This window comes from Bufo bufo, chromosome 8 (assembly GCF_905171765.1).
Source record: "Bufo bufo chromosome 8, aBufBuf1.1, whole genome shotgun sequence".
Taxonomy (NCBI): domain Eukaryota; kingdom Metazoa; phylum Chordata; class Amphibia; order Anura; family Bufonidae; genus Bufo; species Bufo bufo.
In genome coordinates this window covers 15,066,910-15,093,792 of record NC_053396.1, presented here as the reverse complement: position 1 = coordinate 15,093,792, position 26,883 = coordinate 15,066,910, and the positions used below count along the sequence as shown (strand labels likewise).

Sequence of the window (26,883 nt, the reverse complement as noted above, 5' to 3'; positions counted from 1 at the left end):
TTGCAGGTGGCGTCCGTCTAGGAGCAGGAGAGGTAAGTGGTTTTTTATTTTATAAAAAATGTGGCTGCTGGGGGCATAATGGGGCTAATTGGAGGCATATGAGGGCTAATTGGAGGCATATGGGGGCTATGGGGGCTAATTTGAGGCATATGGGGGCTAATTGGAGGCATATGGGGGCTATGGGGGCTAATTGGAGGCATATGAGGGCTAATTGGAGGCCTATGGGGGCTAATTGGAGGCATATGGGGGATAATTGGAGGCATATGGGGGCTATGGGGCTAATTGGAGGCATATGGGGGCTAATTGGAGGCATATTGGGGCTAACTGGAGGCATATTTGGGCTACTGAGGCATATGGATGCTAATGAGAGGCATCATGGGGCTAATTAGAGATACAATGGGGGCTAATTAGACTATTAGAGGCATATGGGGGCTAATGAGGCATATGGGAGCTAATAAGGCATATGGGGGCTAATGAGGCATAATGGGGGCTAATTAGAGACATAATGGGGGCTAATTAGGCATATGGGGACTAATAAGAGGCATAATGTGGGCTAATGAGGCATAATGACTTATAATGGGGGCTAATAAGAGGCATAATGTGGGCTAATGAGGCATAATGGCTTATAATGGGGCTAATAAAAGGCATAATGGGGGCTAATGAGGCATAATGGCTTATAATGGGGGCTAATAAGAGGCATAATGTGGGCTAATGAGGCATAATTGCTTATAATGGGGGCTAATGAGGCATAAGGGCTGATATGGGGGCTAATGAGAGGCATGGGGGCTGATATGGGAGTGATGAGAGGCATAATGAGGGCTAATGAGAGGCATAATGTGTCATCCACAGTGAGTCTTCCACAGATCCACCATAACAGTACGCCTGCGCACTGACGAGAGACAGAAAGAAGGGGAAAGAATCCGCGGAAGCAAGCAGAGGACGGCACAGCAGACGACTGAATAGCTTCTTTTGTAAGTAAATTGTTTCATTATAACTGTGTCCCTGCAGACCGCAATTCTCTCGTATTTTGTAATCTTATTTATATATACTTATTTTGTTTTTGCCCCCCCATTTTTGACTGTGGTATCTTTGTGCCCCCCCTATATATTGTTCCTAGAGTCGCCACTGCCGCGGGCACTGGCAGCCTGGCTGTCACGACCGTCACTGGCAATTTTACTTGCATCCCTGTTCTCTAAAGGGGCGGTTTTAGGGGGCGGTCCTAGGGGTGGGTAGGGGCATGGCCAGGGAAGGGGGGGTGAGTTCCACCACCTTTTCTCTGAGAAAAAAAGCCCTGCATATACCCATAAAATATCTAAAACAATAAAACTATCAAAATAGCATATAATAGCATAAAAGGTTTGCTGTTCAAATGATTATATTAGCACAACCTATATTTAGTAACCTATATTTGGTATGCCACCGTTTCAAATTTGCTGTTGAAACTACATATAAAAGTTTCCTCTGTAGCTCTATCCAAGGATGGAAGATGAAATGTCCCTTCAGGTGCACACGTTGCACTTATCACAAAATCGCAATATACTCATATATTATCCAATAAATTCGGGTAACACTGTACCTAAAGTCTCTCTTTAAATTTCTTTTTTACCAATATACAAGTGAGATCTTTAATCGGTATTTGGCTTACCGTATAGTCCAGATATCTCCCGATCGCTTGGTACGGAGCTCAGAGTATTTGCCGGCGTGCTCGTTGCTCTCCTCGAGCCAAGCAAGTTCAAATCTCGCGGGAGTAGCTCAAACGATCACGGGAGCTCACACGCTCTACACCGCGAATATCTTTGAGTCCAAGAATCGGAAGAGGGTATATTTGTTCCTTTTCCTTTTTCTTCAAGATTCTTTCTGTATGGCCATACAGTTTACAGGAGGACTTTTGTTGCGGGTACGTCCACTTGTTGCACTAGACGCGTTTCGGGATGATTCACTCTCCCTTCCTCAGTGGTCAAGTGTTTACCCGCCTGTCCTCCATTTTTATATTCTCTTTAATTAAATCGAAATCGCAGGCACCTGCTGTTCAAGCTTTTTTCAGTTAGTAAAGGGATAATCCTACTGTGCGTTTTTCTTCATAATCCTCCTTGCGTTTTTTCAGCGTTTTTTTTTTTTTTTTGGAGTATATGTGTTTTTTTTGCCTGACCATTCCACTCAATGTAGTATACTACTGTATGTCATAAAAACGTTATATATGGTTGCTTCTGGTCAGAAACACCAATTCTTTCATAATAATGGTGGCTACATAGGTTTCCATACACAGCAATAATACTATTTTACATGTACTATTCACATATAAATATACAACGTCTGGTGCAACAAGTGGACGTACCTGCAACAAAAGTCCTCCTGTAAACTGTATGGCCATACAGAAAGAATCTTGAAGAAAAAAGGAACAAATATACCCTCTTCCGATTCTTGGACTCAAAGATATTCGCGGTGTAGAGCGTGTGAGCTCCCGCAATCCTTTGAGCTACTCCCGCGAGATTTGAACTTGCTTGGCTCAAGGAGAGCAACGAGCACGCCGGCAAATACTCTGAGCTCCGTACCAAGCGATCGGGAGATATCTGGACTATACGGTAAGCCAAATACCGATTAAAGATCTCACTTGTATATTGGCAAAAGGGAAATTTAAAGAGAGACTTTAGGTACAGTGTTACCCGAATTTATTGGATAATATATGAGTATATTGCGATTTTGTGATAAGTGCAACGTGTGCACCTGAAGTGACATTTCATCTTCCATCCTTGGATAGAGCTACAGAGGAAACTTTTATATGTAGTTTCAACAGCAAATTTGAAACGGTGGCATACCAAATATAGGTTACTAAATATAGGTTGTGCTAATATACGGTAATCATTTTAACAGCAAACCTTTTATGCTATTATATGCTATTTTGATAGTTTATGGGTATATGCATAGGTATTGTTAAATACATTTTCTGCATACTTCAATTTGAGACCAAATGCACGAGTGCTTGCTCATCTTTTCTATATTTATTACTTTCAAACAGAGGGTTGGGTGTTCCCCTTTATTTGAGCTTGTGCACCATACCAGAGCTAATTACGAGTGAGCCACCTCAGCTTATTAACATTATTATTAAAAGAGCTCATAGAGTCCAGCGCTCTAAACCTCCACCCACTGAGTGACCCAGGGACATAATTTGTGGCCTCTTGCCATTCTGCGACACTGCAGACATATTAGGCAAAGCAAGAGAGCTTGGTGAAACCCAATTTGATGGCTCAAATGTGCAAGTTTTTCAAGATTTAGCACCATCCACTCTGCAGAAAAGGAGACTCCTAAAGCCTCTTACAGATAAGCTAAGAACGGAGGGGATCCCATATAGGTGGCTATTCCCTTTTGTACTCCTCATCAACCATGGCAACAAAAGGCTGACTGTTAGGGCACCGGAGGATCTCCCATCTGTTTGGGACTCTCTTCGTACACTCCCCTAAAGAATTATTAGGAACACCTGTTCTATTTCTCATTAATGCAATTATCTAGTCAACCAATCACATGGCAGTTGCTTCAATGCATTTAGGGGGGTGCTCCTGGTCAAGACAATCTCCTGAACTCCAAACTGAATGTCAGAATGGGAAAGAAAGGTGATTTAAGCAATTTTGAGCGTGGCATGGTTGTTGGTGCCAGACGGGCCGGTCTGAGTATTTCACAATCTGCTCAGTTACTGGGATATTCACGCACAACGATTTCTAGGGTTTACAAAGAATGGTGTGAAAAGGGGAAAACATCCAGTATGCGGCCGTCCTGTGGGCGAAAATGCCTTGTGGATGCTAGAGGTCAGAGGAGAATGGGCCGACTGATTCAAGCTGATAGAAGAGCAACGTTGACTGAAATAACCACTCGTTACAACCGAGGTATGCAGCAAAGCATTTGTGAAGCCACAACACGCACAACCTTGAGGCGGATGGGCTACAACAGCAGAAGACCCCACCGGGTACCACTCATCTCCACTACAAATAGGAAAAAGAGGCTACAATTGGCACGAGCTCACCAAAATTGGACTGTTGAAGACTGGAAAAATGTTGCCTGGTCTGATGAGTCTCGATTTCTGTTGAGACATTCAAATGGTAGAGTCCGAATTTGGCGTAAACAGAATGAGAACATGTATCCATCATGCCTCGTTACCACTGTGCAGGCTGGTGGTGGTGGTGTAATGGTGTGGGGGGATGTTTTCTGGGCACACTTTAGGCCCCTTAGTGCCAATTGGCCATCGTTTAAATGCCACGGGCTACCTGAGCATTGTTTCTGACCATGTCCATCCCTTCATGACCACCATGTACCCATCCTCTGATGGCTACTTCCAGCAGGATAATGCACCATGTCACAAAGCTCGAATCATTTCAAATTGGTTTCTTGAACATGACAATGAGTTCACTGTACTAAAATGGCCCCCACAGTCACCAGATCTCAACCCAATAGAGCATCTTTGGGATGTAGTGGAACGGGAGCTTCGTGCCCTGGATGTGCATCCCTCAAATCTCCATCAACTGCAAGATGCTCTCCTATCAATATGGGCCAACATTTCTAAAGAATGCTATCAGCACCTTGTTGAATCAATGCCACGTAGAATTAAGGCAGTTCTGAAGGCAAAAGGGGGTCCAACACCGTATTAGTATGGTGTTCCTAATAATTCTTTAGGTGAGTGTATATTTATATGTACACATACTTAGGCTCCATTCACACATCCGCAATTCCATTCTGCATTTTGCGGAACGGAATTGCGGACCCATACATTTCTATGGGGCCGCACGACGTGCGGCCCCGATCCGGAATTGCGGACCCGCACTAGCGACCAAGAATAGGCATATTCTCTTAGTGCCGGTAATGTGCGGTCCGCAAAATGCGGAACGCACATTGCCGCTGTCCGTGGATCCGCAAAACACACACGGATGCGTGAATGGACCCTTAGACATAAATACGTACACACACATACATATACAGTACAGACCCAAAGTTTGGACACACCTTCTCATTCAAAGAGTTTTCTTTATTTTCATGACTATGAAGGCATCAAAACTATGAATTAACACATGTGGAATTATATACATAACAAACAAGTGTGAAACAACTGAAAAGATATCATATTCTAGGTTCTTCAAAGTAGCCAAATTTTGCTTTGATTACTGCTTTGCACACTCTTGGCATTCTCTTAATGAGCTTCAAGAGGTAGTCCCCTGAAATGGTTTTCACTTCACAGGTGTGCCCTGTCAGGTTTAATAAGTGGGATTTCTTGCCTTATAAATGGGGTTGGGACCATCAGTTGCGTTGAGGAGAAGTCAGGTGGATACACAGCTGATAGTCCTACTGAATAGACTGTTAGAATTTGTATTATGGCAAGAAAAAAGCAGCTAAGTAAAGAAAAACGAGTGGCCATCATTACTTTAAGAAATGAAGGTCAGTCAGTCAGCCGAAAAATTGGGAAAACTTTGAAAGTAAGGGCTATTTGACCATGAAGGAGAGTGATGGGGTGCTGCGCCAGATGACCTGGCCTCCACAGTCACCGGACCTGAACCCAATCGAGATGGTTTGGGGTGAGCTGGACCGCAGAGTGAAGGCAAAAGGGCCAACAAGTGCTAAGCATCTCTGGGAACTCCTTCAAGACTGTTGGAAGACCATTTCAGGGGACTACCTCTTGAAGCTCATCAAGAGAATGCCAAGAGTGTGCAAAGCAGTAATCAAAGCAAAAGGTGGCTACTTTGAAGAACCTAGAATATGACATATTTTCAGTTGTTTCACACTTGTTTGTTATGTATATAATTCCACATGTGTTAATTCATAGTTTTGATGCCTTCATAGTCATGAAAATAAAGAAAACTCTTTGAATGAGAAGGTGTGTCCAAACTTTTGGTCTGTACTGTAGATACATACACACATATATACATATATATATACACATACGGTCAGTGCCCATGCATTGCGGACCGCAATGTATATACACATATAAATATATTAAACACGTGTGTTATATTTTGTGTATAAATAAATATGTATGTGTATATATATATATATATATATATATATATATACAGGGCTTTTTTTCTCAGAGAAAAGGTGGTGGAACTCACCCCTCCTCCCCTGGCCACGCCCTTATTCAACCCTAGGACCGCCCTACCCGCCCCTAAGTACACCCCTAAAACCACCCCTTTAGAGAACAGGGATGCAAGTAAAATTTTGGGGGGGGGGGGGCTATAAAAGTCCAGCCCAGCAAAGAAACCCCCCAGATGGGGATGGCACTGTTAATGGGGGATCTGGGGATGGCACTGTTAATGGAGGATCTGGGGATGGCATCCACAGATCCCCCATCCTTTAACAGTGCCATCCACAGACCCCCCCACCCCATAACAGTGCCATCCAGAGACCCCCTCACCCCATAACAGTGCCATCCACAGACCCCCCCATCCTATAACAGTGCCATTCACAGACCCCCCACCCCATAACAGTGCCATCCACAGACCCCCCCACCTCATAACAGTGCCATCCACAGACCCCCCACCCCATAACAGTGCCATCCACAGACCCCCCTCCACCCCATAACAGTGCCATCCACAGACCCCCCCACCCCATAACAGTGCCATCCACAGACCCCCCCACCCCATAACAGTGCCATCCACAGACCCCCCCACCCCATAACAGTGCCATCCACAGACCCCCCCACCCCATAACAGTGCCATCCACAGACCCCCCCACCCCATAACAGTGCCATCCACAGCCCCCCCCCACCCCATAACAGTGCTATCCACAGACCCCCCCACCCCATAACAGTGCCATCCACAGACCCCCCCACCCCATAACAGTGCCATCCACAGAGCCCCCCACCCCATAACAGTGTCATCCACAGACCCCCCATTGCCGCTCCAGTACAGTTATAAAATGTGTAATTAAATGAATAATGATTCATGCTGCCCCATCAGTAGTATAACTTTCAATATATTGTACTCACAGGGCTACTGTTATCGCAATGCAGGCCGGCCGGGCAGACGAGCGGCAGCGTCACTGACTGACGTCACGTGCCTGCACCGCCTACTTTATGAATGAAGTAGGCGGCGCAGGCACGTGACGTCAGTCAGTGACGCTGCCGCTCGTCTGCCCGGCTGGCCTGCATTACGATAACAGTAGCCCTGTGAGTACAATATATTGAAAGTTATACTACTAAGGGGGCAGCATGAATCATTATTCATTTAATTGCACATTTTATAAGTCTCTACTGGAGCTGCGGGGCCGGAGCACATTGAACGTACCGGCCCCCAGCTCCTCCTCCCAGTCCCTCCCCGCTGATACATCGCAGGCTGTGATGTCAAAAGGTGGCGGAACGCCGTTCCGGTGCGTTCCGCCAGAAAAAAAAGCCCTGTATATATATATATATATATATATATACAGTACAGACCAAAAGTTTGGACACACCTTCTCATTCAAAGAGTTTTCTTTATTTTCATGACTATGAAGGCATCAAAACTATGAATTAACACATGTGGAATTATATACATAACAAACAAGTGTGAAACAACTGAAAATATGTCATATTCTAGGTTCTTCAAAGTAGCCACCTTTTGCTTTGATTACTGCTTTGCACACTCTTGGCATTTTCTTGATGAGCTTCAAGAGGTAGTCCCCTGAAATGGTCTTCCAACAGTCTTGAAGGAGTTCCCAGAGATGCTTAGCACTTGTTGGCCCTTTTGCCTTCACTCTGCGGTCCAGCTCACCCCAAACCATCTCGATTGGGTTCAGGTCCGGTGACTGTGGAGGCCAGGTCATCTGGCACAGCACCCCATCCCTCTCCTTCATGGTCAAATAGCCCTTACTTTCAAAGTTTTCCCAATTTTTCGGCTGACTGACTGACCTTCATTTCTTAAAGTAATGATGGCCACTCGTTTTTCTTTACTTAGCTGCTTTTTTCTTGCCATAATACAAATTCTAACAGTCTATTCAGTAGGACTATCAGCTGTGTATCCACCTGACTTCTCCTCAACGCCACTGATGGTCCCAACCCCATTTATAAGGCAAGAAATCCCACTTATTAAACCTGACAGGGCACACCTGTGAAGTGAAAACCATTTCAGGGGACTACCTCTTGAAGCTCATCAAGAGAATGCCAAGAGTGTGCAAAGTAGTAATCAAAGCAAAAGGTGGCTACTTTGAAGAACCTAGAATATGATATATTTTCAGTTGTTTCACACTTGTTTGTTATGTATATAATTCCACATGTGTTAATTCATAGTTTTGATGCCTTCAGTGTGAATCTACAATTTTAATAGTTATGAAAATAAAGAAAACTCTATGAATGAGAAGGTGTGTCCAAACTTTTGGTCTGTACTGTATATATATATATAAAGCAAAACAACAGCACTCATTAGATGAAAATAGAAAAAAGATTATTCACCCATGTGGACGGTGTATGTATATACACACACACAAAATCATAGTTCCTGGCTAGATGTCCTGCTTTCCCTGTTGGTTGCAGGGGGCGTGGCCTAATGGAACCGGTGGGTGTCGTGCAGCGGGTCGGCTGTGTGGTGCAGCGGGGGGGGATTGACTAAGTAGCTTCTGCAGTAGGGACTCTGAAGGTCTTTATCACAGCCAGCTTCTGACAGGAATCAGCTGTTTGTAGAGAGGGAACAAGCAGCTGATTCCTGTCACAGTTGGAGCGGGCAGCAGGGAGCCGACCACTGACAGGAGCAGACTGCACATGCGCATGGGCGAGCTTCCTCTCAAGCTCCTCCATGTCGCGTGCAGCCATGGACGAACTCAGCTGCAAGGTAGAGCTGGGCTGAGGGGAAGAGAAGCAGGCAGATGTGCTTAATGAAGTATATTAGGGACTTCATTTTTTCCCTGCCTGCCACACTGTAGTGGAGAGTATTTAAAGAGTGGCCAACCCCATTAATCTTATCACATGATAAATTCCTCTCTGTTATCACCTTGGTTGAAGTGGTACTCGTCTTACTCACACTGATTTCGTATTTGTCTGGCAGATAAGACTCAACATCAAACTCACTCTTAACCTTACATTATTTTGCATACAGGACCACTCCAGTGATCATTGGCGAAATATGCTACATGGTCTCATAGGATCCAAGTTTATGTACATGCTCTTTACTTGTACGCTTTGTATCCATGCCTCATTTTCACGTGACATTGTTCTTTGTTATTCAATGTTTCATTACGTTTCTCATATATGATTATATGTTCATGCTCGTCATTATGCATACAATAAAACAGAAATATTCAAACCATTCTAGGTGGCGCTGATGCAGAAGAAGCTCATTACTCCAATAGTACCACTAAAAGGTAATCTTTTATTCAAGAAGGTCTACGCGTTTCAGGGGCAAAACATCCCCCTTCATCAGGACAATAAAAATGATTACCTTATTATTGTCCTGATGAAGGGGGATGTTTTGCCCCTGAAACGCGTAGACCTTCTTGAATAAAAGATTACCTTTTATTGGTTCTATTGGAGTAATGAGCTTCTTCTGCATCAGCGCCACCTAGAATGGTTAGAATTTTTCTGTTTTATTGTATGCACTCTATCCTGATAACCGTTGTTACGGCAAGGGACACAGACCAGTTGCAGCAGACGCAGTCTTTCCTCCCGTGAGCTGGACGGGTAATTATCCAGCAAAACGATTCGGAGGTGTTGTGACCCGTCACAACCCCATTCGGTAAGCATAATCAGTGTATTCTCTAAAACCAAGTACTGTAAGGTTCTACACACGAGGCGCTGCCTCCTCTCTCCTTTTTTTCTCCTTTTATGTGCTTGTCATTATGAATATGCTGCTTAAATAAAGATTTATAAAAATTAAAAAAAAATTATACTGTAATATCAATTTTCCACACGATACAATATATCTTTTTTTAATACGTTCATTCTTGCGTCTCATTTATTGCATCCAACCTCAAAGCAGACCCAGTAAGAGGGTGTATTTCCACTGTTGATGTGTGAAGGTACACCTCCAGCGTCACCCTCCTCATCAGTCTGCTAGATGTTGTTCACTGATATAACCAACACACTGCACCCTCAGCTTTTGAAAGGGTATTCCAGTGCAAAATAAGATGACCATCAAATAATAAAAAAAAAATTAAGCAAGATTATACTTACCTCTCCAATCTCCCACTTCAACAGTGTCCAGGTCCCTGATGTGCTTTACTTTTTGCTGACATCTTGGAAACCAGTAGTCTCATTCCCTGCCACCACTCCTAGGGCTTTACAGGGTTTCCAGGGGTAAGGTTACAGTGTATGAGTATTTCCACCTTCAGGGTCTACTCATATTGTCAGGAGTCAGGAAGAGGTCTAGGGATTCCTAGGAGGTCACCATCCATCTCCCTTAGCTTTGAGGCCTAGACTCCTGTCTATTTCCTTCTCTGTGTTATCTGGTGTTTTCCCCTCCCCATTACCTGTAGCAATTAGACTTTATGTGAGGCAAGGTAACAAAAAATAGCTGTTTTGGCACCTTTTTATTTTATGTTATTTACAATGTTTATCTGACATGTTATATCATGTGGTATTTTTACAGAGCAGGTTGTGACTGACGCGAGAATACCAAATATGATAGAAACTTTTAAATACATAAAGGGAATCAACTCGGTAAAGGAGGAGAGCATATTAAAAGAAGAAAAACTACCACAAGAGGACACAGTTTTAAATTAGAGGGGCAAAGGTTTAAAAGTAATATAAGGAAGTATTACTTTACTGAGAGAGTAGTGGATGCATGGAATAGACTTCCTGCAGAAGTGGTAGCTGCAAATACAGTGAAGGAGTTTAAGCATGCATGGGATAGGCATAAGGCCGTCCGTCATATAAGATAAGGGCCGGGGGCTATTCATAGGATTCAGATATATTGGGCAGACTAGATGGGCCAAATGGTTCTTATCTGCCGACACATTCTATGTTTCTATGTTTCTATATAAATATTTTTTGGTTGCTGTTTCAGTTTTACACAAAAATTCTCCATATTCTGAAAGCCATATTTTTTTTTTTTGGGCGACTGTCTAATGTAAAGGCTCATTTTTTTTCGTTATGAGATGACGGTTTAATTGGCACTATTTTGGGGTGTATATGACTTTTTGATCGCTTGCTATTACACTTTTTGTGATGTAAGGTGACAAAAAATGGATTTTTTGACACCATTTTTATTTTATCTTTTTTACGGTGTTCACTTGAGGGGTTAGGTCATGTGGTATTTATTTAGAGCAGGTTGTTATGGATGTGGCGATACCTAATATGTCAACTTTTAAAAAAAAAATTATATGTAACACAATAAAAGCATTTTTGAAACAAAAAAAATCATGTTTTAGTGTCTTCATAGTCTGAGAGCCATATTTTATTTTTTTTGGGCGATTGTCTAGGTAGGGGCTTATTTTTTGCGAGATGTAGTGACGGTTAGATTGATACTATTTTGGGGGGCATGCACCTTTTTGAGCGCTTGAGGTTGCACATTTAGTGATGTAAGGTGACAAAAAAATTGTTATTTTAGTATTTTTTTTTTTTACGGTGTTCGTCTGAGGGGTTAGGTCATGTGATATTATAGAGCCACTTCGATACGGACGCAACGATACCTAATGTGTCTACTTTTATTTTTTTCCCTATTTTTTACAATTCGTTTTTTGTCCCACTCTGTGATTTCAACTGTTGGGGGTCTGATCCCATTTACAATGCATCACAATACTTCTGTATTGTAATGCATTGGCTGTAAGTGTATTACACACTGTAATACACTTACAGCCTGCTTCCTGTGAGATCAAGGGGGCTGGACATCACAGGCTGTCACGGAAGGCAGCCACGATGCCTAAGGAAGGCATCGGGCTGCCTTCCCTGCCATCAGGTCCCCATCACAGCAGCGCGGGGACCCGATGGCCATCCCGCATCCGGTAGGATACCGCACGTGCCGCGATCAGAGTTGACCGCAGCAGTGTGAGGGTTAATGCGCCGGCCGATACAGCAGGGGTCCAGCTATCAGTGACTGTGTATCTGTATCTGGCGGTATTCAAAAAGGTGGCCGTGAGGGAGAAGTTACCCCGAGACCAATAGGCTGAGGTTGTCGCTCCGTTCCTTGCGTCTGGACCCCAGCAGGTGTTTTTCGACTTACCAGCTGGTAAAGCGGCTGACTACCCGACCGTAAAGGGTGAGATTCTGGCAAGACTTGGAGTGAATGTATTGGTCCGGGCCCAGCGGGTGTATCAGTGGGAATTTAACCCGGCTGAACCCGCCAGACCGCAGTATTATGATCTGCTACATCTGTTGCAAAAATGGCTGCAGCCTGACGTACTGAGTCCCACTGCTATGCTGGACCGTCTGTTAGCTGATGTGTTCTGAAGGGCTTTGCCGTACCCTCTCCAGCAATGGATCGGCCAGGTGTCCCCTGGTAATACCCTAGAGATGCCTGGTAGAGCGCTATGAAGCCACAGGGTTCTTTTGGGAGGAGGCCAGTTAAACCCCGGAAATCTACACCCTTGACCAGGCGGCCAGTGCCAGAAAAACCTGCTCAGGATATACTCCCTACAGTCCCAGCTCCGATGGTCTGTTGGCAGTGTCAAGAGACTGGTCACATAAACCCATGGACACTAACTATGGCTACTGTCCCTCAATGTATGCCATAAGGCTGTGTACAACCGGTACCCCCGAGACAATAGACAATATTAACCTTTGCCAGGTGCAAGTGGGAGATACCCTGGCGGTGGCGCTGCTGGACTCAGGGAGCCTGGTGTCCCTGGTAAGAGCTGCCCTAGTGCGGCCCACCGAGTATACTGGCCGAAAAGTCGGTGTCGTGTGCATCCATGGAGACTTAAAGGACTATCCCACCGCCCTGGTGTCTCTATCCACGGTGGCCGGCAGGTGGACTCATGAGGTGGCCGTCGCCACAAAGTTACATTATGAACTAATAATTGGGAGAGACTTCCCCGGTTTCCCGTCACTGTGACCTGAGGCGTGAGTCACCAATACCCATGGGGCAGGAGTAGCCCCAATAGAATGGCTTTGCTAAGGGGGGAAACCGGAACCCTGGGAACCTGAGGCGGAAGGGCCAGCAGTAGGGGTGGCTGCCACTGTGGTGGAAGGGGGGGAGCCAAGCCCACTGAATGTAATGGTGGGAGACGTGGAGGATTTGCCGCCGGGCCCGGAGTTGGCAGACCTCAACGTCTCTGGAGACCATTTTGGTACAGCACAGCACCAGAACCCGACTCTATCTCGGGCCTGGGAAAATGTGGCAGTAGTTGAGGATGAGCCGCAAAAACAGGGGGCCGAGTCTATGTTCCCCCGTTTTGTGGTTCAACAGGAGATGCTGTACCAGGTAAATCAACTACAGGGTGAGCATATTGAACAGTTGGTGGTGCCAAAGGTGTATCTCAAGCTTGTGTTAGAGTTAACCCACCAACATATTCTTGGGGGACACCTGGGCCAGCAGAAAATTTAGGACCGGATTCTACAGCGGTTTTACTGGCCCAGTGTTTTCAGCGAGGTGTAAGAGTATTGCAAGTCTTGCCCAATCTGCCAGATAACCAGCCCCCAGCCACATTTCAGTAGTCCCCTGGTCCCTCTCCCGATTATTGAGGTTCCATTCGAGTGGATCACTATGGATCTCATAGAGCGAATCCCCACTATATATATATATATTGTAAGAAATTACAAGGAATCATCGTGGATGATAGGTACGTGTCACCGAGGTTCCTGGCCTCGGTGGGGTAAGAGCCGGTTTTTATGTGTCAGCAGCGGTTGCTGTTTGACACCTTGGTACTTAGTATGGCTGTATAGCTGATCCGGGACGGCTCTTAGTCAAAGTGCTGGGTGGGTGACTACTCCCCATGTTCCAGGCCAGGTTTTGCCAGGCATAAAACCAGCCAGCACTGCCAGGTGGAGAGGATTACCTCCGTCTGACAGTGGAGCTCAGGAGGTCTGTGTACTGGGATCTAAGGCCTGTGCTGGGCTGGAGAGCGGAGACCCGTGTGTCAGGGAACAGGCCGTCTAAAGCCTCTATTTGAACTTTCTGAGGCAGAACTGCCACCAAGGTGACCTTTGTTATATTAACTTGTAATTGGGTGTGAAGTAACACCAACACTGCAAAAGTGATGTTTTGTTTTTGGCATCATGTGTGAATAAACACTAAAGTTTGAATTGCGAACTTGTATTTCGCCTCTGTACTGCGCCCGCTTATCTTAACTACCAGAGCAAATCCCCACAGTATATATATTTATATACAGAAATATATATATGAAGCTGGGTCAGTGGCTGCACCAAACTGGGAAACCTATTGCTAGGTGCTCTACCTCTCTATAAATGTGGGAGGCACTCATAATTACCTAGGGTTGTGTATAATAACCACAATATATGTAGTACTGTTACCAATTTATTGATTCTATTAATGAAAAAATTAATAGAAAATATTTAAAAAAGATTAAAAAATGTTAAAGTTGATCTGCTAAAATTCACAAAAAAAGTGTAAAAATGGTACTAAAAAGGAAGAAAAGGGTTAAAAAAAATGGTAATAGAATTAATAAATAATAAATAAAAAATAATAAGGTCACAATATATAGATTGGTCACTGTTGGTAAAGTATCCAAGGAATAGTTCTTGTTAGTGTCCAGTAGGGAGAGCAATCACATCAAATTTATTAGTAATTCAGATTCATTCATTCATAAATAGTAGGAGGCAATGCACAGTTGTAAAGTTGTAAAAGTCTCCCCTGTGGTGTATCGGCGGCTCTGTGTATATTTAGTACAACAGAGAGCCTACTTTCAGTTGTGAAAGGTTATTTTGAACCGGATGGTGACTATATATATTTCCCTATAACGGGGAAGAAATGGAAAATGTACCGATTTATCTTGTTGTTAGGTGGCGATACCACGTTAGAAGCGCTCTTTATCTTGCAGTTGTATTATACTAGATAAGTTGTTACTTGCGCTATCGTGTATGTTAAAAATCTAATGTCCACATTAAAGGTGGTATGCCGCTCCAAGAGCAAGGAGATATATTTAATAAATCGGAGCAAATAGCTTGTGCAGATAACTGATTGTTGGTTACGTTACCAGTCCCGATGTTGGGAAGATGGGATGCTTGTCGGCTGAGCTCTACCTGCCCGCTGCGTGGCGTCCCATGTGGGCGGGAGCAGCGGCGTGCTGTTCAATCTTTAGATAGAGCGATCCGAGATGCAGGTTATCGGGCAGTGTGTGTATTGGAATGACCGGCAGTATCTCTTCAGTAGTTTTCTCAGGTACGCTTGATTCTGCAAAAAACTGTAATACTGTTACCATATATATATATATATATATATATATATATATATACAGTACAGACCAAAAATTTGAACACACCTTCTCATTCAAAGAGTTTTCTTTATTTTCATGACTATGAAGGCATCAAAACTATAAATGAACACATGTGGAATTATATACATAACAAACAAGTGTGAAACAACTGAAAATATGTCATATGCTAGGTTCTTCAAAGTAGCCACCTTTTGCTTTGATTACTACTTTGCACACTCTTGGCATTCTCTTGATGAGCTTCAAGAGGTAGTCCCCTGAAATGGTCTTCCAACAGTCTTGAAGGAGTTCCCAGAGATGCTTAGCACTTGATGGCCCTTTTGCCTTCACTCTGCGGTCCAGCTCACCCCAAACCATCTCGATTGGGTTCAGGTCCGGTGACTGTGGAGGCCAGGTCATCTGGCGCAGCACCCCATCACTCTCCTTCATGGTCAAATAGCCCTTACTTTCAAAGTTTTCCCAATTTTTCGGCTGACTGACTGACCATCATTTCTTAAAGTAATGATGGCCACTTGTTTTTCTTTACTTAGCTGCTTTTTTCTTGCCATAATACAAATTCTAACAGTCTATTCAGTAGGACTATCAGCTGTGTATCCACCTGTCTTCTCCTCAACGCAACTGATGGTCCCAACCCCATTTATAAGGCAAGAAATCCCACTTATTAAACCTGACAGGGCACACCTGTGAAGTGAAAACCATTTCAGGGGTCTACCTCTTGAAGCTCATCAAGAGAATGCCAAGAGTGTGCAAAGCAGTAATTAAAGCAAAAGGTGGCTACTTTGAAGAACCTAGAATATGAAATATTTTCAGTTGTTTCACACTTGTTTGTTATGTATATAATTCCACATGTGTAAATTCATAGTTTTGATGCCTTCAGTGTGAATCTACAATTTTCATAGTCATGAAAATAAAGAAAACTCTTTGAATGAGAAGGTGTGTCCAAACTTTGGGTATGTACTGTATATATATATATAATTAATTTTTTATTTATTTATTTATTTTACTTACATACCAATTAGATCGCACCTTCTATTTTCAACAGGAGCTCTGAAAAATAGTGGGATCTGATCTGATATCTGTTTAAACCAGTTTAACCACCGCCTTAATCCTTTAAACCAATTTTGATCTATCCCACCCATTGTCACAATGTAAGTTCCCTATCAGTACATCTTTGGAGTGTTGTGAGAGGAAATTCGAATACCTGAAGAAAACCAACACAGGCCGAGGGAGGACAAACAAACTCCATGCCGATGTTGTTTTTGGTTGGATTCAAACCTAGAGACCCTGCGCTGCAGGGCACCAATACTAACCACTGAGCCACTCTGCTACCCCCCCACACTTTTCCAATATCACATATTAAAATAAATAAGCAATAAAAAAAATAAACATAATTGGTGTCACTGCATCCAAAAATTTCATCACTATTAAAATATAGTTCATCATGCAAGGTGAACATAGTAGCTAAAAAGAAAATCAAAATGGTCTCATCGCCTTGGTCACCTTGCGCCCTTAAAAAAAATGGAAAAAAAAGTTGTTTGTACACAAAAAAAGGTACCAATAAAAATGATCAGTCGCCCTACAAAGAACAAGCACTACACAGTTCTGTAGACAAAAATCTATAAAAGTTATTGACGTCAGAATATAGCGATGGAAAAATAAGTTTTAAAAATTTTTTTTTAAGTTTTTATTTTTTGTGAATGTAATAAAATATAATAAAACCTATCTATGTTTGGTATCGTCGTCATGCCATGTTTTCTTGTTTTGTTTTTTTCACCCCAGAAAGAATTTTTATCAAATTTTTCAGTGCAAGATGAGGTAAGTTAAATGGTGCCATTAAAGATACAACTTGCCTGGCAAACAAAAAGCTCTTATACTATGAATGGAAAGGTAAAAAAAGTTATGGCTCTTGGAAGGTGGAGAGGAAAAATGAAAACGCAAAAGTGAAAATTGGCCCGTTCTTCCACATGTCGCATAAACGTAGCAATCAAATAATGTACAGTCTTAGGCCTCTTGCACACAAACGTATTTTCATTCCGTTTCTGTTCCTTTTTTTTGCGGACCTTATACGGAACCATTCATTTCAACTCCGTGTGAATTCCGTTTCTGTATTTCCGTATATCCTTTCTGCTAAAAGATAGAACTTGTCCTATTATTGTCCGCATTACAGACAAGGATAGGACTGTTCTGTTAGGGGCCAGCTGTTCCGTTCTGCAAAATACGAAATGTACACGGATGTCATCCGTATTTTTTGCGGATCTGTTTTTTGCGTTCCGTAAAATACGTATGGTCGTGTGCAATAGGCCTTAAAGGGCTGCGGCGGGGCAGGGGAGAGGTGTCCCAGTCCTCTCATAGGTTGCAGGCCTAGTGCCTATAACCTATCAGAGGCCGGTGCAATGACATCATCGCGCTGTATGAGCCGTACAGCGCGGGACACAGGCCGAAAGAGGCCTGCATCACATCGCTGAAAGCAGCAAAGAGGTAAGTAATAAGTATATGTGTTTATTTTTTTTAATTTACACTTTGCTAGGGGCCCTATCTGGCACTCATGGGGGCATCTACTGGAGCCCTATCTTATGTACTGGCACACATGGGGGCACTATGGAGAAAGGTCTAAGTAAGACCCAGCAGCTCCTGCAGTCTCCCGGCCCCAGCAGTCATAGCGCTTCCTGATCTGTATACATAGCACTTGTTTAGCGCTGTGTATACAGCAATCCAGAGGGCAGGGACACTGTGGACCGGTCCCTGCCTTCTCTATGGGGTGCCATGCTGTCATTGACCTCTAAATGGACGTGCAGCTGGGGTGCAGCTGTGACCTCTGAATGGACGTTTCAGAGATAAGTCCCGACTGCCAGGACGTTTGTAGTCGATGGGTGGTCAGGAACTGGTTTCGGAGACAATCAAAGCATTCATAGGTTCATATCAATTATTCCTCAGTTAACACCTGACAACTAAGACCAAAAGAAGCTGGAACGACACACTTTTGGAACCCATACATAACTATATCACTGCACTCCAGCTATTAAAATTTTTTCCTTTTTTGGGGGGAAGGTTTTTTTAGTGTGCTTTGTATTTTAATTTACTAGTTTTATTAAACAGCGTGAAATCTTGGGAATAACAGCTTCTGGGCGAATGAATTAACTAGTAGTTACCTCCAACATCATAAACTAGGGTCAACTAATCTGCTGAGGAACAAATTAGGGAGGGTGTGGATTAAATAGTGTACAATTTAAAAAACACAAAGAGCTCGTGGAAATAATTAAAGCTTGTCCGCATCTCTGGTAAGTTTACTGCTTGTGAACGCCCCGCTTCATGAGAGTGTAGTTTTAAAAACTGGAGCAGCTAGCTGTACTTTCCAAAATTTCAGCCAGGAGCTTGGCAATATACGGTAACTGATTCTCTTTTTCAGAGGTTTTGCCTGTCTATAATTAGAAAAACAAGGCACCTTGTATCTTAGTGGCACAGAAGTCCTTGGTATGGAATTCCGAAGTTTTCTAGACAGATACTGTATTTAAATTAGATAAAGGGAGCAGAAATGTATGTTATGGAGGATTTCTGTTCCTAACCTCTTAGAACAAAGAGGTGTGCTGTTGACATGATAGATGCAGTTGATCATATAGTTGTTGGTATGGTAGATGCAGTTGATAATGTACTTGGAATGGTAGATGTTGGAAGGGTAGCTGTAGTTTATGATGTTGCTGCTATGGTAGATGCAGTTATGATATGATATTGTTGGGTTGGTAGTTAGAGTTGATGATGTAGATGTTCGAATAGTAGATGCAGTTGATGAGGTGCAGTCGTTTTTTGGGATAGAAGATGCATTTGATAATGTATTTGGGATGATAGATGCAGTTGATGTTGGGATGGTAGATACAGTTTGTGAGGCAGTTGATAATACTGTTGGGATGGTAGATACAGTTTGTGAGGCAGTTGATAATACTGTTGGGATGGTAGATGGAGTTACTGTAGATGTTGGGATGTTAGATGTAGTTGGGGTGATAGATACAGTTGATAATGCTATTAGGATGGTAGATGATGTAATTGGAATGGTAGATGCAATTGATAATGTAGTTGTGCGGATGATAAATACAGTTGATGATGTAGATGTTGGGATGGTAGATACAGTTGCTGATGTAGATGTTGGGATGGTAGATACAGTTGCTGATGTAGATGTTGGGATGGTAGATACAGTTGCTGATGTAGATGTTGGGATGGTAGATACAGTTGATGATGTAGATGTTGGGATGGTAGATACAGTTAATGATGTAGATGTTGGGATGGTAGATACAGTTGATGATGTAGATGTTGGGATGGTAGATACAGTTGCTGATGTAGATGTTGGGATGGTAGATACAGTTGCTGATGTAGATGTTGGGATGGTAGATACAGTTGCTGATGTAGATGTTGGGATGGTAGATACAGTTGATGATGTAGATGTTGGGATGGTAGATACAGTTGATGATGTAAATGTTGGGATGGTACATACAGTTGATGATGTAGATGTTGGGATGGTAGATACAGTTGATAATACTGTTGGGATGGTAGATGTAGCTGATGTAATTGCAGTGGTAGAGGCAATTAATAATGTAGCTTTACGGATAGTAGATATAGTTAAATTGTTATTACATGGGGAATGCAAGAAGCTATTAAAACAGGCATGTCAGAAGCGGTGAAAGGTCCCGTTTAATACAGTTGGGATGGTAGATGCAGTTTCTTTAGATGTTGGGATGGTAGATATAGTTGGGGTGGTAGATGCAGTTGATAATGCTGGGATGGTAGATACAGTTGATGATGTTGTTGGGAACTTAGGACTTTAGATGTAGTTGATGATATAGATGTTAGGATGGTAGATACTGTTGTATCAACAGTCAATGATCAGCTCACCGCTCCTGCAATGTGTGGACCTTGTTCTGTGCTTGGACGATTCAGTAGGCAATCCAATAGTGGTAAATAAAATATTATCCAGCAACAGGCTTTGGTCTCAGTAAAACTTCTTCCGATTAGTTTCACAATTAAAAGACAGTGATACAACAAGGAACCCCAAGAGATAATCAGCAGTTGGCCTACGGGTTTTGGACTATACCTAGTCCAGGGTCATGAGAAAGTACTATTTATAGTCCGAAAGTGTGCAGACCAAGGGTCATGGGCTGTATTCCTGGATTTTAATTGTGGAACTAATAAACTGGAAGATGTTCTACTTAGACCTACGTCTGGTTCTATAAATTATTTTTGCCACAATGAGGTAGTTGCTGGAATGGTAAACGTAGTGGATGATGTTAGTCTGAAACTGACAGTAATTCACAATACACACAAAGAGCAAGAAACTCAGCGTTTTCATGCAAACTAAAGAAAGGACAGGGATTAGAATTGGATTTATAAGCTTCCAGGGCAAATTAAGGATTATGATAACCTGCTGGTTGAACTCAATTTGCAATCAAAGGAAATCATATATAATTATAGGTTATTCCAACATGCCTGGTGTTGATTGGACCTGCGGTAAAGGTATTTGGCAGGCTGTTCTGGCAAAGGAACAGCCTACCATATTTCACCGCATCTGGCCTAACTGGATAGTGCACTCACCGTCAAAACCCACTGACTATAATGAGATCCGACCGGTTTACGGCATGAGCGTCGGGTTTTGGCCAAAGAAAAATCTGACATTCATGGCATATCCTAGCAATATGTGACAAATGGGCCCAGGTATAACGGCTCTTCTCTAGTGTTTTTGGAGGCTGATGTTTTAGGTGAAGTTGCATGTTTTAAAGGCTATGTACACCTTTGGAGGCAATTTTTATGATTGCCTATTATTCATTTTGGGCTAAAAATCTTTTTTTCAGTTGGTCTTTATTAAAAATACTGAGCCGCTCTGTCACAAAGGGTTAACTGTTTTTCTAGCTGTGTGAATCGTACTTTCACTTTGTGCTGGTCATCAAATAAATCTTATCTCTAAATTACTAAGCGGTCAAAAACACTGGCAGACGAAGCAGGTGATCGTCACGAGGGAAGTGTTCCTTCCCAGCAATTGTCTGCTCGCTAGCGGAGGTGACCGCTGCTATTACAAGCAGCAATCTCCTCCTCAGTATGGGGATGAGCGATCGCTAATGCCATCGCTCTTCCCCATACTGACTCATAATTTACCGGCAGGAGGTTGCTGATTACACAGCACGATCTGCCGCCAGCAAATGATTATTTTTAAACTTGTTGAAAGACTCCAATTACCAGATGAACAAGCGTTTGCTCGTTCATCAGGTAATCGGCGGCAGTATTACACTGCCAGATCATCGCTAACGAGAATTCATACGAAGTCAGTTTTGGTACTGGCTTCCGAGTCCTATTTTAACATGTTTTTAAATACGCAGATAGGAATACCAAAGTCATTCATCGAAGTCTCGCGCAACTTCGGCCGGGACAAAGTTTTGCAACACGGAGCCCATACATTTTGATGCTGTATGGAAACAGCATGACAAACAACGTTTTTTAACGAATCAAATTCGTATCTATGATCCGAAGCTTGATTCACTCAAGCCTATTTATAATGTTATTCGTCTGTTAAAGCCATAACTTTTTTGCCATTCGATTATGGCACATGGGGCATTTATGTCATTTTTATTTTAGTATATTTTTTTGTTCTGTTATTTTTTATACCCGTAAAAATGTAAAAAAAAAATAGAAACAGTCTGCTTTAAAAAAAATTTACTAGCACAAAATGCAACTAAAGCACAATTTTTATATTATGTCCCCTTCCCAAGACAGTTGTTTTTATAGAGGGAATGTACTGTATGTGTTATGTCAATGGGGGCAGGGCTAGAAGCTGTGGGGTAGTGAGTGGTGGCTTTCTCGTTGGTTTTTTTTGTTTTGTTTTACATTTTGGGGAGATTTATCATCTCCCTTGCACCAGAAAAGTTGCATTAAAAAGTCTACGGCTGAGCTGTTGTAGATTTCTGTTTAGGAGCATGGACTGCAGGAGGATGAGCCTAATTTATGACGATGCCTGCGACTCGTCAAAAGTGTGGTGTATCCTCCAGCAGTGCAGGGGAGATAAATCTTGATAACTCTCCACCTTTGTGTCCCGACTGCAATCTTAACATTACATTTTTTTTATTGCTGATACCTCTCTTGTAACTGTGACTGACATATTAGTCCTAGTTACAAGTGGAATGGAGCCCCAATGGCTTTGCAAAGCTGATCTGGGTCTGCTAAGACCCAGCAGTTCGTGCATACATCCGACCCGTGGCGATCACAAGATTGGTAGGACCAGAGTAGGAAGCAGCTGCATTACTGCTTTTTAATCTGTATATACAGGGCTGATTGAGTGGCAACTACAGTAAAAAAAAAGTACCTGTCTTCTCTCTGGAGAACCTAGCTGTCACTGACAATGGACACCCGATCTTGCATGATTAGCATGCAGCTGTGATCTCTGCAAGGACGTTCAGGAACATCCTTGCAGAGATAAGCTTGGACTGCCCTGACGTCTATAGTCAACAGGTGGTCCGGAAGCAGTTAAAGAACAATCACTGATCTGGTCAACCAATCCCTTCCAGCAAATGATCTTCCTGATGATAGTATTTATATCCATAATAAGGTTAGTTTGAGAAGAAGCCAGTAACTGCAGGCCAGTTAGTTTGACATCTCTAGTAGTAAAAATTGGGGAAACTCTCCTGAAAATGAGGACCACCTAACAACCAACAACTTGTTGGAGCCAAAACAGCATGGTTTCAGTGAAGGCAGATCTTCTCTATCAAACCTTATTGGACTTATTTAACTATGTAAAGTGTTGGATGAAGGCGACACCAAGTGATCAAAAAGGCGTATGTCCCACAAAATTGGACCAATAAAACCGTCACCTCATCCTGCAAAAAATGAGCCCCTACATAAAAGAATCTCTCAAAAAATAAAAAAGAATATAGCTCTCAGAACATGGACACATTAAAACATATATTTTTTGTTTCAAAAATGCTATTATTGTGTAAAACTTAAATAAATAAGAAAAAGTATACATATTAGGTATCGCCACATCCGTAACAATCTGCTCTATAAAAATGTCACTTGACTGAACCCCTCAGGTGAACGCTGTAAAAATAAATAAATAAAAACTGTGCTAAAACAACCAATTTTTTGGTCACCTTGCCCCATAAAGTGTTATAATGAATGATCAAAAAATCCTATGTACCCAAAAATAGTACTAATAAAACTGGCACCTTATCCCCTAGTTTCCAAAATGGGGTCACTTCTTGGGAGTTTCTACTGTAAGGGGGCATCAGGGGGCTTCAAATGGGACATGGCATCTAAAAACCATGTGGAGTTCCTTTTCTTCTGCGCCCTGCCGTGTGCCCATACAGCAGTTTATGACCACATGTGGGGTGTTTCTGTAAACCGCAGAATCTGGGTAATAAATATTGAGTTTTGTTTGGCTGTTAACCATCGATGTGTTAAAGAAAAAATTGGATTAATTTGGAAAATCTGCCAAAAAAGTGAAATTAAAAAATTTGATCTCCATTTTCCTTTAATTCTTGTGGAATGCCTAAAGGGTTAACAAAGTTTGTAAAATCGGTTTTAAGTACCTTGAGGGGTGTAGTTTCTACAATGGGGTCATTTATGGGGGTATCCACTATGTAGGCCCCACAAAGTGACTTCAGACCTGAACTGGTCCTTAAAAAGTGGGTTTTGGCAATTTTCTTAAAAATTTTAAGAATTGCTTCTAAAATTCTAAGCCTTCTAACGTCCTAAAAAAATAAAATGACATTTCCAAAATGATGCCAACATAAAGTAGACAAATGGTTGAATGTTGAGTAATAAATATTTTATGAGGTATCACTTTCTGTTTTAAAAGCAGAGAAATTGAAATTTAGAAAATTGAGAATTTTTCCGAATTTTTGGTAAATTTGGGATTTTTTCATAAATAAAGGTGAAATATATTGACTAAAATTTATGACTATCATGAAGTACAATGTGTCACGAGAAAACAATCTCTGAATGACTTGGATAAGTAAAGGCGTTCCAAAGTTATTACCACATAAAGTGAGATATGTCAGATTTGCAAAATTAGGCCTGGTCAGGAAGGGGGCAAATGGCCCAGATGGGAAGTGGTTAATTTATATAACCTTAAAGGGAACCTGTCACCGGGATTTTGTGTATAGAGCTGAGGACATGGGTTGCTAGATGGCCGCTAGCACATCCGCAATACCCAGTCCCCATAGCTCTTTGTGCTTTTATTGTGTAAAAAAACCCGATTTGATACATATGCAAATAAACCTGAGATGAGTCCTGTACGTGAGATGAGTCAGGGACAGGACTCATCTCAGGTTAATTTGCATATGTATCAAATCTTTTTTTGACACAATAAAAGCACACAGAGCTATAGGGACTGGGTATTGCGGATGTGCTAGCGGCCATCTAGCAACCCATGTCCTCAGCTCTATACACAAAATCCCGGTGACAGGTTCCCTTTAAGGAAAGAAGGGAAAGGGCGACATAAAGCAATGTCAGACAGTATTATTTTAATAAAAGACCAGTATTTTCTTGGCACAAACTTCGAGCAGATTTGTTTGGAAAAACTGTATGGAATGGAAGTAACATAAGGACAGACTAAATGGACCACCTGGTCTTTGACTGCAGTCATGTTTCTATGATTCTATGTGTCAATAATTATTTTTCTAACCCGACCAGGCCGAGGCCAAGCTACTCTGTGATTAGATGAACAACTTCTCCAGTTTTTCTTTCCAATAGTTTTTCACACTCACCGCTCTCCCATATTAAAAGTGTACACTTTTGTTTGCAGATATCCACCGTTCTTAATATTTTTGGCCATTCGTCCACAGTCACTATGAAGTTGTGTTTTGCGATCTTTATACTAAACATCATTTTCCTAATTTCTTATTATCACGCTTTAACTAAAGAAAGAGCCGGAGGAAAAGGCCCGGACATTTCCAGGTATACAATCATCCATGTAGAAAACAATAAAACAATGTAATTTCCAATTACTCCTTAAGATAACAATAAAACCTTTGTCATTTCCAGGGACACGATCACCCCTCTAGAGAACAATAAAACCTTCATCATAGCAGCTTATTATGATGGCAGAGAGTCCAGCCAAGTGCGTGTGTTGACTATTATCAACAAAGAAGATGTGAAGGAGCTATATTGTTGGTTTTACTGTATGAATGACCCTGGATATGTTTCCGTAAAAGCAACAATAGAGATCCACAACCAATGGTTTGGGTTTTCTTATGGGCCAGCAGATGTGGTCTGCCCTGAACCTCTGAACTGCTCTTCTCAACATATCTCCATCCATTGGTCCAACATAAGAAACACAAATAATGTTCCTGTGTTTGAGATAAAGAACAGCAATCCCCAGCCTTTCTCTGCAAACTTCACAGTGTGTATCTCTACCATGTTCGGAAACCAGGACAATATATTGCAGCATATCCAGGCCATAGAGATGTATCGTCTTCTAGGAGCCCAGAAGGTGGTCATCTACAAGAATGGCTGCAGTAAGGCCATGGGACGAGTGCTTGATTTCTATGTCTCAGAAGGATTTCTAGAGATTGTACCTTGGCCAATAGACACATTTTTAAGAACATCTGCTGACTGGCATCAAAGTATGAACCCTGAAAGCCAAATTGGTTATTATGGGCAGCTCTCAGCACTGAATGATTGTATGTACAGAAACATGTACAAAAGTCGATATGTCACCCTCAATGATGTGGACGAAATCATTCTGCCGAGACATAGCACAACATGGGATGAAATGATGGAGACGTTGGAGAAAGCCTATCCAGATACGGCTGTATACCTGGTAAAAAACTACTTCTATCCAAAGAACATCACAACTCCTAATTTCCAGACGGCTTTCCCCCAAAATGTACCAGGAATCAACATTCTTCAGCTGATATACTATGAGCCAGAAATTCCAAATATCTTCAACAACCATAAGATGATAATCAACCCACGAGAAGTCATTCAGGTGTCAGTTCACTCTGTATTAAGAGCTTATAAGAAAAGTGTTATTGTTCCCGATAATATCGTAAGCCTTCACCACGGCCGGTCACCAAAGCAGCCAGATCTCCCACAGACATCTCTCATAAGAGACACGACCATATGGAAACACAGTTCGTCTCTTATTACAAATGTTAACAAGGTTTTGAGACAACTGAACTATCACTGAAATCCAGGTTCTCCATACTGTATGTAGATACTCACCTGTCAGGAGATAAATATAGACAAAAATCAAGAATTCATACGATCGTTGTAAAGAGTTAAAAGGAACACTAAGGCCCCTTTCACACAAGCGAGTTTTCCGCGCGGATGCGTTGCAGGAGGTGAACGCATTGCATCCGCACAGAAACCTGACCCATTCATTTCTATGGGGCTGTTCACATGAGCGGTGATTTTCACGCATCACTTGTGCGTTGCGTGAAAATCGCAGCATGCTCCTCTTTGTGCGTTTTTCACGTAACGCAAGCCCCATAGAAATGAATGGGGTTGCGTGAAAATCGCAAGCATCCGCAAGCAAGTGCGGATGGGGTGCGATTTTCACGCATGGTTGCTAGGAGACGATCGGGATGGAGACCCAATCATTATTATTTTATAACATGGTTATAAGGGAAAATAATAGCA

General features: G+C 42.3%; 2 protein-coding genes across 2 annotated transcripts in view; one reads left to right on the top strand and one right to left on the bottom strand.

Moving 5' to 3' along the window:
* LOC120977320 (glycosyltransferase family 92 protein F13G3.3-like) overlaps positions 1-10,172 on the bottom strand; it is an 81,619-nt gene extending 71,447 nt beyond the window's left edge. Inside the window, exon 1 of the mRNA XM_040405220.1 lies at positions 10,115-10,172. The gene's annotated coding sequence lies outside the window, so the exon portion shown is untranslated. The remainder of the gene's footprint in view (positions 1-10,114) is intronic.
* Positions 10,173-18,533: 8,361 nt separating this feature from the next.
* On the top strand, positions 18,534-26,532 carry LOC120977322 (glycosyltransferase family 92 protein F13G3.3-like). The gene is made up of 3 exons (XM_040405225.1): positions 18,534-18,548; positions 25,046-25,197; positions 25,285-26,532. The coding sequence occupies exons 2-3, from the start codon at positions 25,091-25,093 to the stop codon at positions 26,429-26,431; spliced, it is 1,254 nt and encodes a 417-aa protein (XP_040261159.1). The 5' UTR covers positions 18,534-18,548; positions 25,046-25,090; the 3' UTR covers positions 26,432-26,532.
* Positions 26,533-26,883: the final 351 nt, after the last annotated feature.